Below are 17,873 nucleotides of genomic sequence, written 5' to 3' on the forward strand. Positions count from 1 at the left end.
TAGCACCTACCTTACAAGAGAGTTGGTAAGATTAAATTAAATCATTTATTGAGGGGACTTCCCTGGTGGCGCAGTGGTTAAGAATCCGCCTGCCAATGCAGGGGACACGAGATCAAGCCCTGGTCCAGGAAGATCCCACGTGCTGCAGAGCAGCTAAGCCCGTGCGCCGCAACTACTCAGTCTGCGCTCTAGAGCCTGCGAACCACAACTACTGAGCCCACGTGCCACAACTACTGAAGCCCGCAAGCCTAGAGCCCGTGCTCCCCAACACGGGGACACATCACAATGAGAAGCCCGAGCACCGCAATGAAGAGTAGTCCCCGCCCGCCGCAACTAGAGAAAGCCCACGTGCAGCAACGAAGACCCAACGCAGCCAAAAATAAATAAATAAATAAATATAATAAATCATTTATTGAGCACTCCAGACAGTGCCTTGCAAGAAGTAAGCACTCAGTAAGGTTAACCATTACTACTATTATTATTATTAGCATCCATGCAATGGCCCACTAGGCATCCATGAAAAAGGATGTGCTGGATCTCCATGTGCTGCCATGGAAACGAAGCCCTAACAAAAAACCACATGTCCATCAACAAGAGATGGTTAAATAAATTGTGGATGATTCAGAATAAGAACTACCTTGTAATGAAAAAGAACTAACTACTGATATGCACAACCACATGAATGAATTTCACAAACATAATGATGGCAAGAGAATCCAGACTCAAAGTTTACATAGGATTTCATTTATATTGAAGTTCAAGGACAAGCAAAAGGGATCTATGACAACGGAGCTCAGAATAGTGATTCCCTTGAATGGGGTAAGAGTGGGAATAGACTGGAAAGAGGTACAAGAGAGTGTGATAGGACATCAGAATGTTCTATGTCTGTTTTTTGTTTTGTTTTGTTTAAATTCCTTAAGTAGAAAATGCAATTTTTTTAATTTAACTTTACTTTTTTAATACAGCAGGTTCTTATTAGTTATCTATTTTACACATATTAGTGTATATATGTCAACCTCCATCTCCCAATTCATCTCACCACCACAACCCCCCACCACCCCCATAGAACGTTCTGTGTCTTCATGATCTGGGGTTTGGTTATCTGTGTGTACCCATAGGTAAAAATCACCCAGCTGCACTCTTTGGATTTCTGCATTTTACCGGATGCAGCTTTGTGACCCTGGGTGATGACTTAACTTCCCTGAGCCTCAGTTTCCCGTGCCTTGCAGGGCTGTTGTGAGGGAGGGAGGTAAGGGTATGTACGGTGCCTGCTTGGGGCAGACACTTAACAGGCAGCTGCCTCCCTCCTGCCCCCAGGCCTGGGTTAGTCCACACCACCCACCTGGAACCAAAGGCAAAATCCTAAACAATAGCTTGATCTGGAAATACTGATCAAAACCTCCAACATCCAAAACAGACTTCAACACTTGCTTTTCAGAGCAGGGGCTCTCCTGAAGACCTACCAGAACAGTCCACCCATCCCCTACGAGTACTCAGAAAGACAACACCAAAATTAAATTAAACCTCGCCCTACCCAGCTGTACCACTGGTCACTCCTCAATGACCGCTCAGCACACCCACCCACCACCCACTCTTGGTACTCACGGATTTCACTGAATCCTCCAGAACCAATGTCCACTGGCCTGGGGGCCTCTGGTCTGAGAACCTCGGGGCTGAGCTTGGCTGGCCAGAGCTCCTCAGGCCCCAGCACCACCGGAGCGAGTTTTCCTTGGCTCGGCCTCGACGGATCCTGCTCCGCCCCTCTCAGCTCCTTTGGCTTGAGGCTCACTGGTCCAAGCACCACAGGCTTGAGGTTCAGGGGTCTGATGGCCTCTGGATCCTGCTTTGCTGCTTGTCTGCTGGTTCTCAGGAACGAAGCCAGAGTCTCCTGGCCTGTGTCCTCTAAGCAGGAGATGAACAAAGGAAGGGCCTGACTCCCTCGGGTCTCTAGATCTGTGATCAGCTGCCTGGCCTGATCTCGCCGAGACCCAGAGCCTGCCCGCTGTTTGGAAAGAAAGACATGGCGCTATTATCCACGTGCCTTCCTGTGACTCTCACCCTGTCCCCCCATTCCCCATCTACCTAAGTCTAAACAATCAGGCACCTCCGCAAACATTGAGCCTGCAGTTGCACTGAGCGTGTGCCACCTGCCAGTCTTTATCTCTTCAATCAGTATGTTGGAGGTGTTTGCGGTGTGCCCAGCACCGTGCCAAGTGCTGAAAATGCAGCAGCAAAGCGTCACAGTCTTCAGGGACCAAACGTCTAGCGGGGGATGTGAACAGACACATCAACGACACAGCAAAGAGAGAAGTGACAGAAGGGAAAGCACATGGGGCTGGAAGGGTACAGGGGCACTCAACTCAGCCTTGGGGCGTCAGGGAAGCCTCCAGGAGGGGCTATCTTAGCTGAGACCCCAGGGAACATTAGGAAGTGAGTAGTGAATTCAGAGAAATGAGAGACATAAGGGGGGAGACAAAGTGAGAGAGGAGACTTTTGCACTGTTGTGTCAAGAAAGCTGTGGAAGCCACTGAAGAGTTTTAAGAAGGGAGTAACGGGGACTTCCCTGATAGGCCAGTGGCTAAGGCTCTGCGCTCCCAATGAAGGGGGCCCAGGTTCGATCTCTGGCCAGGGAACTAGATCCCGCATGCCGCAACTAGGAGTTCGCATGCCGCAATTAAAAGTTCCCGCAAGCTGCAACGAAGATCCCGAGTGATGAAACTAAGACCCGGCGCAGCCAAATAAATAAACAAATAAAAAGAAGGGAGTGACAGTGTCAGATGCCTTTTAAAAAATCATCTTGGGACTTCCCTGGTGGCACAGTGGTTAAGAATCCACCTGCCCATGCAGGGGACACGGGTTCAATCCCTGGTCCGGGAAGATCCCACATGCCGCGGAGCAACTAAGCCCAAGTGCCACAACTACTGAGCCTGCGCTCTAGAGCCCACGAGCAACAACTACTGAGCCCGCGTGCCACAACTACTGAAGCCCGCATGCATAGAGCCCGTGCTCCGCAACGAGAGAAGCCACCACAATGAGAAACCCGTGCACTGCAATGAAGAGTAGTCCCCACTCGCCGCAACTAGAGAAAGCCCGTGCACAGCAACAAAGACCTGTCACAGACAAAAATAAATAAATAAATTTATTTAAAAATTAAAAATAATAAAAATTTAAAAATCATCCTGGGGGTAGGGTGGACAATGGCAGGGAGTGGGCCATAGCCAAGTCAGGTGGTGGCAGAGACTTTGCAGCTGGAATGGAGAAAAGCGAGAGGACATACCAGAGAAATAAGGAGCGGAAATTGACAAGACTTGGGCATTGATCGGGTGGACTGTGAAGTTGCAGGAATGGTCCAGGTTGACAGGTGTCAGGATGGTGGTACCAGACAACGAGACGGCGATCAGGTTATCTGCTGGTTGTCCTTTGAGGCCCAGCTCTGGGCAAGCTCCACAGGGATAAGACATCACCCTGTCCTCAAATATCCTACAGCACCGTGGTCCAAGAGAACTTTCCAGGATAATGGAAATGTTATCTGTGCTGTCCAATATGGCAGCCATCAGCCACACGTGGCTACTGAGAACTTGGGTCATATGAGTGAGGAGCTGCATTTTTTGTTCAGTTTTAATTACTTCATATTTACATTGAAATAGCCACATGTGGTTAATGGCTCCTATATTGAATAGCACAGACCTATACTATCATTGAGAAGGTAATTCTCATTAGCAAAATTAGCTGCATGCTTACTTCTCTGCAAGTAAATCATGGTGTTTTGGTTTCTCTCAACATTTACTGAACACTCACAGACACTGTGTTAAATGCATCATTTCATTTAGTCCTCCTCAACAAACTTAAGGGGTTAAATTACAATTATCCCCACCTTATGGGTGAGAGAAACTGAGTCTAAGAAAGGTGCTGCAACTTGCTACTATGTAACAAAGCCAGATGACAGCCCAGATCCATGTGGTTCCGCCATACTAGGGGTGGCAAAATGGTGGCCCATTGTTCATAAGACATTCTTTAAAAATTCCAAATTTGTTGCTAACATTTTTTTTATATTGGAGTATAGTTGATTAACAATATTGTGTTAGTTTCAGGTATACAGCAAGGTGATTCTGCTATACACATACAAGTATCTATTCTTTTTCAAATTCTTTTCCCCTTTAGGTTATTACAGAATATTGAGAAGAGCTCCCTGTGCTATTTTTGCTAACATTTAAAATCAGGGAACTCGACATCGAAGTCAAGATTTCCAGCTTCTCGGGAATTCCCTGGTGGTCCAGTGGTTAAGACTGCGCTTTCATTGCCAAGGGCCTGGGTTTGATCCCTGATCAGGGAACTAAGATTCCACAAGCCACACAGCGTAGCCAAAAAAAAAAAAACCCTAACCTGGCAACACTGGGCCAACATTCTGGTATAACCATACTCATCTGGAGCTGGGGGGCAGGGCAGAGGCTGCCCGCTCTAGTGCCCACCCATTGGGCCTCCAATGACATTCGAGTTTATGACTCCTGTGAATGTACCTGATGGCAAGGGTATGGCCTCAAATCACTTCCACTCCTCAGTACACAGCAGATGCTCATAAGACTTCTTGTAATATTATTATTCATTGGCAATTTTCCATATGATATTTATCCTGTTAAAGACTTCCTCACTGGATCAGGCCAAGTTCCTGGATGATGCAGAAACTGGCCTGCAAGCAGCCCACAGGGCACTGTGCAAGGGCCTCTAGGAAGCCACACATTCCCACTGTATCTTGTGGTAAAAAAATACCTCCTGTGGGCTTCCCTGGTGGCGCAGTGGTTGAGAGTCCGCCTGCCGATGCAGGGGACACAGGTTCGTGCCCCGGCCCGGGAAGATCCCACATGCCGCAGAGCGGCTGGGCCCGTGAGCCATGGCCGCTGAGCCTGCGCGTCCGGAACCTGTGCTCCGCAACGGGAGAGGCCACAACAGTGAGAGGCCCGCGTGCCGCAAAAAAAAAAAAAACCTCCTGTTCCCTCCTGACCTCACAGGCCTGTGGGGAGAGTCAAATAAGCCAACGACATGACAGTGCTTTTAAAGAGAACCTCAAATGTTTGACTTTATTATTTTCTTCATTAGCTGCAGTAGGCCCCTCATCTCCAAACCCCTTACAAAACATAATCGTAACTCATGAGGGGCTGGCCAAGGAGGACAGGGCACAGCCAGCTACCATATGATGTGCCCTCACTCTGTGCCTGAAACTTTACTGTTTCACACCCGTTATCTCTTTTAGCCCTCAGGACAGTACTGCTGTTGTCCCCACTTCACAGCCCAGGACACTGCAGATCGAAGAGGATACAGTGTCAGGCAGTCTGACCGCCCAAATGGGTTTCCTGAACCTCCACGTTAGAAGAGGAAAAAACAGTACACCGCTGCAGCAGCTAACGGTGTACTCTGATGGAATCGCTTTAGCAAACCCTCGAAAAGGCGTTTGGGGTTGTTTGGTTCCTCTGGGCAATTTAGTGGGCTCGACGCCCTCCGGGAAAACGGGGTTCCCTGACAATGGTTCCCCAAATGGAGCGGGTACTGCATGGCACAGACGCGAGAGGAGAGGGCGGGAGCTCGGCCATTAAGTCACGGTGTGGCTTCAGCAACCCTCTCCGCGCGGCCTCGCTGTCCCCATCTGTGACCTGAAGTGTGCGCGGCGCGGGAAGCTGGGGGCGCCGGCTGGGGGGGTGGTGGGCCGCACCTGGATGTCCTCGATCATGTCGGGGGTGAAGAGCTCGCGATTCAGCAGAGCGTCCCAGAGCGCGGCCACCTGCAGCTCGCCGACCAGCCGCAACCGGGACTGCCGCAGGAGCCGCCGGTCAGCCTCGTCCATGTCGGACAGACGGCAGAGGCCCCGGCCGCCTCTGAGCGCTTCCGGGTTTCGGCCGCCGAGCCCCGCCCTCTCCTCAGGACCTGCCCCGGGACCTGCCACCGCGTTCCGCCCCGCCCCCATCTCCCCACGCCCCTGGGTCCCGCCCCCAGGCACCGCCCTCGAAACCCACCCCAGCGTTACTGCACCGCCCTCCGGCCCCGCCACCTCACTACCTCTAGCCCCTCGGCTCCGGCCCCGCGCCCTGCCACGCCCGCAGGGTGCGACCCGCCCGCAGGGTGCGACCCGCCCCCAGGGCACACCCGCGCAGCTCCGTCAAGGGCCCCTGCGGGAATTCATTACCACTTCGCTTTCGCAGACTCGGAGTGGGTTACTCTTCTAGTAAGAGACTGTCATGCCTGGAGCGATGGTCTGTCCCGCCCCATTCGACCCTCTCCTGGGCATGATTCCCCTCTAGCCCCCTGCCCTGCCCCCAATGAAACCATAAGTCTCCGCCCCGTGCCCAGATATCCTGGTTTACTTTGCCAAACTTGTCTCATGCAACCAAGTCCACCTTATAGGTCTCCCATTCCCCTCTTCCCTCCCTCCCACCCTAGCACCTCCCACAAAGAAAAAAACCGGCAGAAATCATGTCCTCTGATCCGTTTGTACGGCTCATTTCCTCATTTCAAAAATTGCTCCTATGTCAACTATATTTCAATTAAAAAAACATTGTGCTAGCCACTTTACATTGTATTACCTCATTTCTCCCTGACTACAATCCTACCAGGGTGATAGTCTTTTCCTCCATTTCCCAGATGTGGACGCTGGGGCTGTAGGAAGTGAAGTCACTGTTCAAGATCACAGAGGTAGTAAGTGGCAGAGGCGGGTGGGATTTAAACCCGAGCCCAGCTCAAGGTCCACACACAACCGGGAATCCACTTTAGAATGTATTCTCTTGAGCAGTGAAACCTCAGCCCCATTCATCCATTTATTCCCGAATATTTGTTGAGATCCTATCTGTGCCAAGGTCTGTAGAGGCACCAAGAATATAGAGACGAACAAAACAGACTTTAAAAGGCCTGCTTTTATTTATTTATTTTGGGCTGTGTCAGGTCTTCGTTGCTGCGCGCGGGCTTTCTCTAGTTGCAGCAAGCAGGGGCTACTCTTTGCTGAAGTGCGCAGGCTTCTCATTTTGGTGGATTCTCTTGTTGCGGAGCACAGGCTCTAGGCGTGCGGGCTCTAGGGCTCATGGGCTTCAGCAGTTGTAGCGCGTGGGCTCAGTAGTTGTGGCTCATGGGCTCTAGCGCGCAGGCTCGGTAGTTGTGGCGCATGGACTTAGTTCTTCCGCGTCGTGTGGGATCTTCCCACGCCAGGGATCAAACCTGTGTCCCCTGCATTGGCAGGTGGATTCTTAACCACTGCGCCACCAGGGAAGTCCAAAAAGCCCTGCTTTTAGGTGCTTACATTCCAGTGGGAGGAGACAGATTATAAACAATGTAAATAAATAAAAGATACAGTATGTTAGATAGTGATAAATGCAAAGGAGATAAAGACTAAATAAGCAGGGCAGGAGGACATGAAATCTCTTTCTTTACATCCCCAAGGAACCTATGTCATTGGCTCAATGAAAGTTTACCTCACTCACTTGTGCCCCTCCTCCACCGCCCCCACCAGCATCACCATACACATATCCCTTTCCCGTGCTTAGGACAGGACCTGGTACATTCTAGAGTGGAGATCGCTTTTGGTTATATAGGATTAGGAGTCCTGGATTCTAAGCCTTGGGCAAGTCCCTGCCCGTCTCTGGGTCTCAATCTCCCCCATCAGGATACGGTGGAGTTGGACTAGAAACGATCCCTAAGGTCCCTTCCAACTCTGACGCTCTAGGATTCTATGAATAGGGTTAAAGAGAATATAGGGACCAGCGACTGCTTCCCCACCCCAGCAACTGTTGTTAGACAAGGGCCATCTCCTGGTAGAAGTGGAAACTCCTCCCTGGGAAGGGGAGGTGTTTTGGCATCCCATCATGCATCGCGACTTCGCCTCGCTAGGAAGGACGTTTTAGCCTCTTTGGTCGCCACCATCCTTTTGGATCCAGCCGGAGCGCGAGCCTCGTTCCTATGACAACCGCGCCAGGTCCACGCGCAGACGGCGGGTGGCAAGGGTCAAAACAGATTTTCAAAGTTGAAGCCCTAGAACTGTTCAGTCCGCGCCTTTGGTGCGCCGGGCCTTTAAGTGCCACGTGACTGCCCTCCGGCTCGTCCCTCCTCTTTCCCCTCCCCAGGCCCCGGCGAGCGCTGGTGTGGACCGGAGGCTCTCGGCCCCGCGGAGTAAGTGGAGCACGGACGTTGCAGCCGGTTAGGACGGTGCCCTTTCCAGGTAACTACTTCCCGGCGTGACGCGCGGAGCCGCAGACGCGGCGGGGCCGGGCGGGCTCAGGGATCTCCCGTCAGTTCCTCCTCGTTCCCGGTCCCCGCTGGGCCCGGGGGGAACCCGGAGCCGATAGGGCCTGGCCCAGGGTTCTCGGGGGCGGCGAGGGATGCGGCTGTCTCCTGGAGGGTTGCGACCTCCGGGGGGAGCTCGAGGCGGGGCTCAGAGCTAACCATGTCTTTGGGACCGGCTGCCTGGTCCGGGGTATACTGCCCGAGGGCGATAGCCTACCTGTTGGGCAGGTTGTTTCCTGCCTTGAGGCCGGCACCGTCGAGCTGTCAGCAAAAGAACACAGCCCCCCGGCACTTGGGCCCTCTAAGTGGAGGCGACTGACACAGTTGAATAAGGCACTGGTTGCACTGCATGGTACAAAAAATAATGGCAGTAAATACCGCTTATTGGCTGCTGACCCTGTGCTCAGTAAATCCTTTACATACGTTTAACTCCCATTTTGATCCTTTCAAGGTGGTATTATTTACCCCCATTTTATGAAGGAGGACATGAGGCTTAGCAAGTGTTAAGTAATTTGTCCAAGGTCATAAAGTGGTAGAGGACAGACCCCAATGTTAGTCTGATTCCAGAGTCCATGTGCTTAATTAGTAGCTACATCACCTTCTCAGTTTTTAGCGTGCTGTATGTGTTTTGTGAGAGAATAGGTTATAGATTGCCTTTACAGAAAAGAAACGGGTTTGTTTTAGGATTTTATTCAGCATGCTTGCAGTCCTAAACAGTGGCCATCAGATTAGTCAATTTCTTGAGGATTTAGACTCCCACTTGTCAAAATCCACAATGTTACAGCTTTGCCTCCCTTAAGTAAGGTGTCATATTAGATACTTGATCCTTAAAATTTTAGTGATTTGTGAGAAACCAAGATATGGCCCTTGAAAAATCATTGTGTGATATCACAAAGATCATACTCCTGGAGTGTAAATGTCCCTGCAGTACAGCACTACCTTGTTCATTTACCATCCGGGATTATTTCCAAAATCCACAGTGAATTCAGTCACTACACTCACCAGAGCTGGAGCTTTAACATTTGAAGACCATGCCTGGTCTACGACCTTTGCCATTAATCCCCCTTCACGTGGCAAACTAAAATTTTTCTCACCACTTTTTTTTCATCTGAGATCTCCATTTGTAATGACAGTATTGCTAGTGATTAAAGAACAGCTTCTTATTTTCTTGTTTGAATGGGCATGGTGAGAAAGAATAGAATTGGGGCACACAAAGTTGTAACTGCAGTTTTTTTTTTAGAGTATTTCACTTTCATTCTTATACTTATTTAACTCCCAAGAGCATCACAACTATCTCATTTTGTAGTTTTGCACATGGTAAATCTTAAGATTTCATGAATTTGTTTAGCATGTGCTCAGTGAGGTATTCTCTAACTACGTATTTTAAGTTTAAACTATTATTGTCAGAATAAGTGAAATAGTGTATTTGAGATGTAGTTGCCTTGATTTCCCTGTGTATGTTTTCCCACGTTTGCTTATTATTTCTTCTTCTCATTCGTTTTCAGTCATTTCTGAAGCTTTTCTGATACAAGGATTTTGGAGAGTTGCTATTCTTATTGCTCATCTCTTCATCTATAATAGTTCTTATTTGTGATATTCAAAAACAGTAGCAAGATTGTTCATTTAAGAAGATGTGGTCAAACAGCTTGGCACTTTTCCTGCAAAGTATCTTTTGTTTTGTTTTTCATCTGTATATCTTATACCTTTACCTAGAAAGCAAGACTCTCCAGATTTCTACCACTAAAACTTACTGCCTCTTCAATCATTTCAGCTCTGGAAAGGAAGAGAAATGGAAGTGAAAAAGTTGAGCATTTCCTGGCAGTTCTTGATAGTTCTGGTTCTGATCCTGCAAATTCTGTCTGCGTTGGATTTTGACCCATACAGAGTCCTAGGGGTCAGCCGAACAGCCAGTCAGGCTGATATTAAAAAGGCTTATAAGAAGCTCGCCCGGGAATGGTAGGTGAAACAAAGAAATAGCAGTTTAAAATAAGCTAAGCAGTTTTAGCAGGAGAATGAAGCCTAAATTATGGTTAGCTTTTATTTGTCTCTGTTTCTGTGTTCATTAAATATATAATATATATTTGTCTAACGTATTTTATGTGGAAGGACTTGTATTCGTGTGATTCTAGAATTTTTAGTGATGAGATCCAAAGCCTCTGTTAACTATGAAACCCCCTGTTAGGAATTCTTTGGCTTAAAGAATTGCCTTGATACTGTTCCCTTATTTAATGTTAAAGTAAGTAGGAGGAAACTTTAATAAATATATTTTTAATATATATTATAAATTTTATATATATATATATATATAATATATATATAGTCAAGAGTGGATAAGCTGCCCTTCCCGTGATTCATAAAGTAACTCTTTTTTTTTTTTTTTTTTGCGATACGCCTGTTACTGTTGTGGCCTCTCCCATTGCGGAGCACAGGCTCCGGACGCGCAGGCTCAGCGGCCATGGCTCACGGGCCCAGCCGCTCCGCGGCATGTGGGATCTTCCCGGACCGGCGCACGAACCCGTGTCCCCTGCGTTGGCAGGCGGACTCTCAACCGCTGCGCCACCAGGGAAGCCCCGTAAAGTAGCTCTTTATGAGTGCCATTGCTAAACGGAACACTATCCAGTCCTATTGCCTAGGTTATTAATTTTTAAGCTTTCAAAAAAATTTTATAGTAAGAGCTTTTTGCCCTCAATTTAGTAAGAATATTCAGGAACTGAGTACATTACTTTAAAAAATTATCACATAGAAAACTCTTAATTTTACCTGTAGACATTGGGGAATAAGCAAGTGTTTGTGATTTAGCAGGCTAGCACTAAATTTAAACCTCATTTTGGACAAACATCAGTTTCTTCCACCGATGCCTTGGACATGACACAGTAGAAGCGGTAGATTATATAGCTGGAGGGGAGCAGCAGGAGGAGGAAGGGATGGTGAGGACACAGGCGGCTAAAGCTGGGTGGACCAACCAGAAGTAAGGAGAGGAAGTCTGGGATGGGAGCCATCATCAAGTACCTACTGCGTGCTAGGCTCCAGGTTCTACGCTGTTTATCTCATTTAAACCTTATAATTACCCTTTGAGGGCGGATATTGCTGTGCCTGTTTTTCCGGGGAGGAACTAGGCTCACGGTTGGTAAGTCTGTATTACCTGTGGGTTCCATAGGTTGACCTTCCTCACCAGCAGGTAGTTTATTGCTGTTTTCTTTTTTTTTTTTTTTTTTTGCGGTACGCGGGCCTCTCACTGTCGTGGCCTCTCCCGTTGCGGAGCACAGGCTCCGGACGCACAGGCTCAGCGGCCATGGCTCACGGGCCCACCCACTCTGTGGCATGTGAGATCTTCCCGGACCGGGGCACGAACCCATGTCCCCTGCATCGGCAGGCGGACTCTCAACCACTGAGCCACCAGGGAAGCCCTGCTCTTTCTTTTTTAATCACTTACCCATCTGGGCAGAAGCGAGAGTAAGTGGGTTAGTGTCTGGGTGGGTAGGAAGTTATGCAGGAGCAAAGCTGCCACGTGCAGATGACACTGCAGGCTGTGCATGACTCTGCCTGACACCATTTTTCTTCAGTGAGAGATGCGTCTGAGTATTCAGTTGGTTGCAGTAAAGGTGAAAGATAGTTTAAAATATACTTTTGAATGTTTTGAATATGTAACTATCTTAGACCATATAGTCATATCATGAGGAACCCAGAATTGGATACTAAAAACACAATCTCTGATTATGCATGGCCTCTTTCCAGGGACTCTACAGCAAAGTTGCTTTTTTTCCTACATCATTTCAGACGCTTGCCTCTTTGTATTTAAAGCAAAATACATAAATCTGCAATTCATAAGGTAACAACATTCTTTTAGACACAGTGTGGCCTTTGAATTAATTCACAAGGTAGCAATATTCTTTTGGACAGGATATGGCCTTTGACACAATTTGAAAGCAGAAATGATAGCTTGGTTATGTGGGATCTATTAAAATGTACAGCTGTGACTTTTCTATCTTCCAGAGCTAAAAAAGGTGTTATGATATTAATTAAATAAATCATATGCTTCTCCTCCTTAATTAGAGTCTCTCTAGGCATACTATGTCACCATAGAAAGTCTAAAATTTGATCCAATGAAAGTCTAAAATTTGACTTCACCTTTGTATTTTCACTGTACTATTATTTTCTGCTGTTTTGGCCATGGCAGCATTTTATCAATGAAACAGTTTGTTTCATTTCATAATGGTTTCATATACAGTCGGCCCTTGAACAACATGGGTTTGAACTGTGCAGTTCCATTGAGCCCCATGTTGTTCGAGGGTCAGCTGTACACTGAAAATAGCAGTTTCCCAGTTTGTCTTTTCAGAATGAGCTGTCACAGTGGGGAATGGTTCATTATTGAATTGGATTTGTAACCTTCCTCTGCTGTTTCACCACTTAATAGTATTTCTTACATTGCTCAAGAGCTTTCCCTTTGCTTGGTGAAACCTCTGGTGGGTTTTTTGGGTTTTTTTTGAGAGTTTTATTTGGCAAGAATTTTTAGGGCTTCAAGCCCGAGAGGCAGCATCTCAAGTAATCCTGAGAGAACTGCTCCGAGGAGGCGATGGGGGGAGCTAGGATATATAGAGGTTTTGCAACAAAGGGCAGGTAGTCCAGAAACCATATTAAATTACTTTTTATCTCAGAAAAACTGTTTCTCTCCCAATAATTAAGTTTTATTATCGGTACTTTTCTTTTGTCATCTACACCGGCAGAATAACTCCTCCCACCCCAAGAAAAAGGCATCATAAAATTTGATTTGAAGCAAATGGGTATAATGTAGTCATTCACCCCAACAGTAATTGATTGGTCTGATACTTTCCTATATTACTTTTTCTACCTTTGTTTTTTTTCCCTTAAAGGTAGCGTTAGACAGCCCGTAGATACCAAGTACAGTATTTTCTTCACTTTGAAATTTAAAGGGTGTGTATAATATTGTAGTCTGTGAAATGTTTCATGTACACTGAAAATAGCATTAGATGGTACTTTCCTAGAGCTGAATTTATCCTTTTCTAAATGTTTTCAACTTTGTGGTATCTTCCTGTAATAAGGAAAATATTCCTTATAAGCTAAAACCGTCTTATGGTATCCTCCTTGTTCTTGGGCCTTGGATTCCTCTGTTTCAGGATCTGTGGTTTTAACCCAGGTCTCAATAGTCTGTCTTTGGTTCAGTCTCCTTAAAAGCTCCTTCCTACCCCTTCCCTTCTTCCCCTACAGAGTTCTGTATGTTAAATCTTCATTTGTGCAATTGCATAATTTTTATCTTCTCAACCTTTGGCCTAAGTTGGAACATTGAAAGCACTTTTTTTTTTTCCAGTCATCCGGAAACATACTTTGGAACCACCATCTTGTTTCCTTAAGTCATTATTTTCATTGACATCTAGCTGAGATTTTTTCCCTACTAATATTCGTAACAGGATTAAATATTTAAGGGAGGAATGATGTCTAAATTCAACAGCCAATAATTTGAAGGTTCTTTATTTTTAGAGAAGCCAGAATATTGGTGTAATTCATTCAAACATGTTCCTGCTAGAATAAGTTGGTCAAGTTGTAAATTTTTTTTATTCCGATATACTTGGTGCTGTTTTTAGTAGTCATTTGCTTCCCAGTGGATTGTTTCTTTCCAGAACCTTTGCTAGAGGAAATGTACTAGAAGTTAGCAGGAGTGATTACAAAAAAATAAGCTCTGTAATAGAATCTCTTAATAAAATGAACATTGAAAAATCAGTTGGTATAAAACATGATTTAGATCTTAAGCGGTTCTAAGGAAATAAAACCCAGCCCCTACTTTCCAAAACTTTAGAATCCCCAAAGCTGAAATTGGTACCAATACAAGAAGATTACAGAATAATATATGGCAGCAAGATGGATACAGTTAATTGCCAACTGTGTATAATAGCAAATATTAGTTCCAGTATTAGTTGAAATCACTTTGTACAAACTAGATTTTTCTCACATTTTAAAACATGTGGCCTTGTAATTATTATCCATTTGTAAGTAGGCAATCAGGCAGGTGGGATAACCAAGGGAATAGTGAAAACTAAAATGTTCTAATTTGAACATCAGCAGCAAGATACCATTTGGAACATGGTTGTTACTAAACAAATTCATGGAATATCCTAAAAACTGTTTGCTTTGTCTACCTGAGTTGTCAGAAGAAATACCTACATTGATACCATTCTAACATTGGGATGAAATGCTGCCATCCTGGGAAAAGAAGTTGGTTCTTACAGATAAGTGACTTGACCCTTGAGCTCCAGCAGTGTTTGGGAGCAGTGTAAAGACAGATACACATCCCACCCTTCCTCAGTGAGAGCCTGGAGCGCTATCTGGTGCTTTGAACATGTGCCCAGCTGAAGCGCTTCGGGAAGAAATTGCCTGTTCACAGTTTATTTACTGTAGTCACGTGAAGCAACTAATTGCTTCTCCCATTTTTAAGAAACTGTCCTAACAGAATGCCCTTCCCTTTGCCTCTGTGTGTACGAAGATGTCAATTGACCATGTAGAGAACAGTAAATCCGTCCTCACTGCCTGCCCCTTTGTGTTTCAGGCATCCTGACAAAAACAAAGATCCTGGAGCAGAAGACAAGTTCATTCAGATTAGCAAAGCTTACGAGGTATCGTGGCAAACTTTGTGATGTATCTTTTAGCTCTTGTAAAATATATCTTAGGTGATCAGTTTGGTAAAGTCCTCTCGGAGAGGGCATGTTCCCCATGCCCTTGACCCCGTTTCTAGGTGATGATAGAGACAACATATTTGGCCACAGCCAATATGTTGAAACTAGTACCTGAACACTCAGCTCTTAGGAAAACTGGCCTATTGTAAAGGCTTTAAATGGAATTTTAGAGTCACCCTGAACGTATGTCTCTACTTCCTTATGTTACATGCTCACTTTGGCAGCACATATACTAGAAACTTACATTAAAGAATCACAGAACAATTTGCCTATATTTATTAAAGTGAATTAAGGTTACAAATACATTTAAACACAACGTTTTTAACGGTTTTCCAACGTATCAGGTTAAGTAAGTTGGTCTGGAATATGCAAGAAAGATAAGCCCATGGCTTCCTGATTTGTGTAGGGTAATGTTCCTCCACAGACAGTGCTTGGCTTATAGAATGATGCTTCATCCTAAAGCAGGTTCTTGAATTTTAGACGTCAAAGTGACTTCTAAGTAAGACAGAGTCAGCTAACATACAGTCACAGAATTCAATCCTGTGGCTACTTTTTGGTGTTTTCAGCTTTCCATACCTTCGTTTGAATGACTCCAACCTAGATGGTATGACTGAGTCAACGTTCTCGAGGTTGAGCCCTAGCGATCAAAGTTATATTAAGTTTTCTTTGCTTTATTGACGTGTTTAGTAGTGTGATAGCTGAGAATCTTTAAAGCCAAGATGATCATGAGTAGCTACACAACTGAAGTATTTTGTTTCTGAAATACTTAATTTTTCTATTAAGAGAAGCGTTTCATGGTATATTGAGTGATTGTGTTTAAAACATCTAATTGTGTTGTATCTTTACATTTATTTCTTTCCTATGTCTTCCAAGCTGCTTACAGGAAAGTCCTTTAGATGATCTCTTTTTTTTTTCTTCGTTTCCCGGATTTCTTATTTTTTTTTCCCCTTTCTTTATAGATTCTTTCCAATGAAGAAAAGAGATCACATTATGACCACTATGGAGATGCCGGGGAGAACCAGGGCCACCAGAAGCCGCAGCGAGAGTATCGCTTCCGCCATTTCCATGAGAATTTTTATTTTGATGAACCATTTTTTCACTTCCCTTTTAATTCTGAACGGCGAGACTCAATTGATGAAAAGTATTTATTGCACTTTTCACATTATGTGAACGAAGTGGTTCCAGATAGCTTCAAGAAACCCTACCTCATTAAGATCACCTCAGATTGGTGCTTTAGCTGTATCCATATTGAGCCTGTTTGGAAGGAAGTAGTGCAAGAACTGGAAGGGTTGGGTAAGATCATTTTATTCCTTGGAAGATGTTGGTATAGGAGAAGGTGACTTTTACATCTCTTGAATTTTATGGGATATTTGGGAGAAGGAACAGTTACTGTGACTTCTCTTCACAAATTCATGGTGACTGGTGTTTTCCTGGGGACACATTTTCAGAGAGGGGAAATGTGTAAGCCACTTTCATCAAGTTAGCGTTACTAACTGGAAGCTTTATCTATATAGTCTGCTAACATCTAGTTGAGGGCCTAATATAGAGGAAAAACTTAAAAATTATTGGTTGAACAAAGCAGCCCTCGAGCACCAGTTTTAATGCTGGTAGGATCTGCAGGTTATCCTTATGGTGTTTGTGATTTCACTCTGTGTATTAATTTGCTAGGGCAGCCATAACAAAATACCACAGACAGGGAGGCTTAAACAGCAGAAATTTATCTTCTCATAGTTCTCAAGGTTAGAAGTCCAAGATCAAGGTGTTGACAGGTTTGGTTTCTTGTGAAGCTTCTCTCCTTGGCTTGCAGATGGCCACCTTCTCCCTGTGTGTTCACATGGTCTTCTCTATGCATGTGTCTGGGTCTGGTGTATCACACTCTTTCTGTGACCCCAACAACCCCATTTTAACTTAATTACCTCTTTAAAGGCCCTATCTCCAAATATAATCACACTCTGAAGTACTGGGGATTAGAGCTTCAACCTATGCCTTTGGGGGGCATACAATTCAGCCTATAACCCATAGTATGCTAATGGTTATAGGTTACCACTCTCAATCACAGATTAGCCTTTCCTTTGTTCATAGGCACCACTTAGCGCCAGGAAAATTTTACTGATCCAGGAAGGATATTTATTTTAATAACTCCTAAAAGTTGGAATTACTGAATTAATTGTGTGTGCGTGTATATGTATGTGTTTTATAGGCCTTAGCAGACCTATTGAGTAACTAAAAAGGGACAAACTCAACCATAGGGGCTGAGGGGCCTGGATTTCTCTGGAGAGCGTGCACCCCTGAAAGCCATCAGTTCATTTATTCTAAAGCAGACATTTCAACCTGTTGTCCAGAGGCACTCAGGTAGTCAGATTTGCCAGAATGCTTTCCTAAGATGTAATCAAGTTCTTGGAAGACAAGGGAGTAAGTTTAGCACATTGTCTCACGTGTGGCGGGCGGTCAGCAGATGCTTTCTGTGGCGTCTGATGAACGAATGAGAGGCCGAGGTCAGGCGGAAGCCACCGGGTTCATCACACAGCACAGCTGCACTTTGTGCCATGCCAGGTGGTGTGCTGAAAATCATTTAACCTCTTCAGTCTAGGAGCTGACATTAAAACCCCATAGCAGGGCTTCCCTGGTGGCGCAGTGGTTGAGAGTCCGCCTGCCGATGCAGGGGACACAGGTTCATGCCCCGGTCCGGGAAGATCCCACATGCTACGGAGCGGCTGGGCCCGTGAGCCATGGCCGCTGAGCCTGCGCGTCCGGAGCCTGTGCTCCGCAACAGGAGAGGCCACAACGGTGAGAGGCCTGCATACCGCCAAAAAAAAAAAACAAACAAACAACCCCATAGCAGAACGTAAACATTGACCCAGTGCATAATTTAGAACAGTAATGCATTTACACCAAGGTCAGATCAGAGCCAACAGGCAAACATACATG

General features: G+C 45.7%; 2 protein-coding genes across 4 annotated transcripts in view; one reads left to right on the top strand and one right to left on the bottom strand.

Annotated features, from left to right (window-relative positions):
* Window positions 1–5,880, bottom strand: part of CASP9 (caspase 9) — a 30,319-nt gene extending 24,439 nt beyond the window's left edge. Inside the window, exons 1-2 of one of the 2 annotated variants that reach the window (XM_079918639.1) lie at window positions 5,705–5,880; window positions 1,606–2,002 (exon numbers count right to left, since the gene is read on the bottom strand). In XM_079918639.1, the coding sequence (XP_079774765.1) occupies window positions 1,606–2,002; window positions 5,705–5,836 (529 nt within the window). In that variant the 5' untranslated portion in view covers window positions 5,837–5,880. Of the gene's footprint in view, window positions 1–1,605; window positions 2,003–4,767; window positions 4,998–5,704 lie in introns of those variants that run through there. The other variant, XM_079918640.1, reaches the window with a different exon arrangement.
* Window positions 5,881–8,080: 2,200 nt separating this feature from the next.
* Window positions 8,081–17,873, top strand: part of DNAJC16 (DnaJ heat shock protein family (Hsp40) member C16) — a 37,217-nt gene continuing 27,424 nt past the window's right edge. Inside the window, exons 1-4 of one of the 2 annotated variants that reach the window (XM_079946436.1) lie at window positions 8,081–8,194; window positions 10,031–10,215; window positions 14,819–14,885; window positions 15,905–16,238. In XM_079946436.1, coding sequence (XP_079802562.1) covers window positions 10,049–10,215; window positions 14,819–14,885; window positions 15,905–16,238 — 568 coding nt within the window. In that variant the 5' untranslated portion in view covers window positions 8,081–8,194; window positions 10,031–10,048. The remainder of the gene's footprint in view (window positions 8,195–10,030; window positions 10,216–14,818; window positions 14,886–15,904; window positions 16,239–17,873) is intronic. The other variant, XM_079946437.1, reaches the window with a different exon arrangement.

The sequence above is a fragment of the Stenella coeruleoalba genome, assembly GCF_951394435.1.
Source record: "Stenella coeruleoalba genome assembly, chromosome: 1".
Taxonomy (NCBI): domain Eukaryota; kingdom Metazoa; phylum Chordata; class Mammalia; order Artiodactyla; family Delphinidae; genus Stenella; species Stenella coeruleoalba.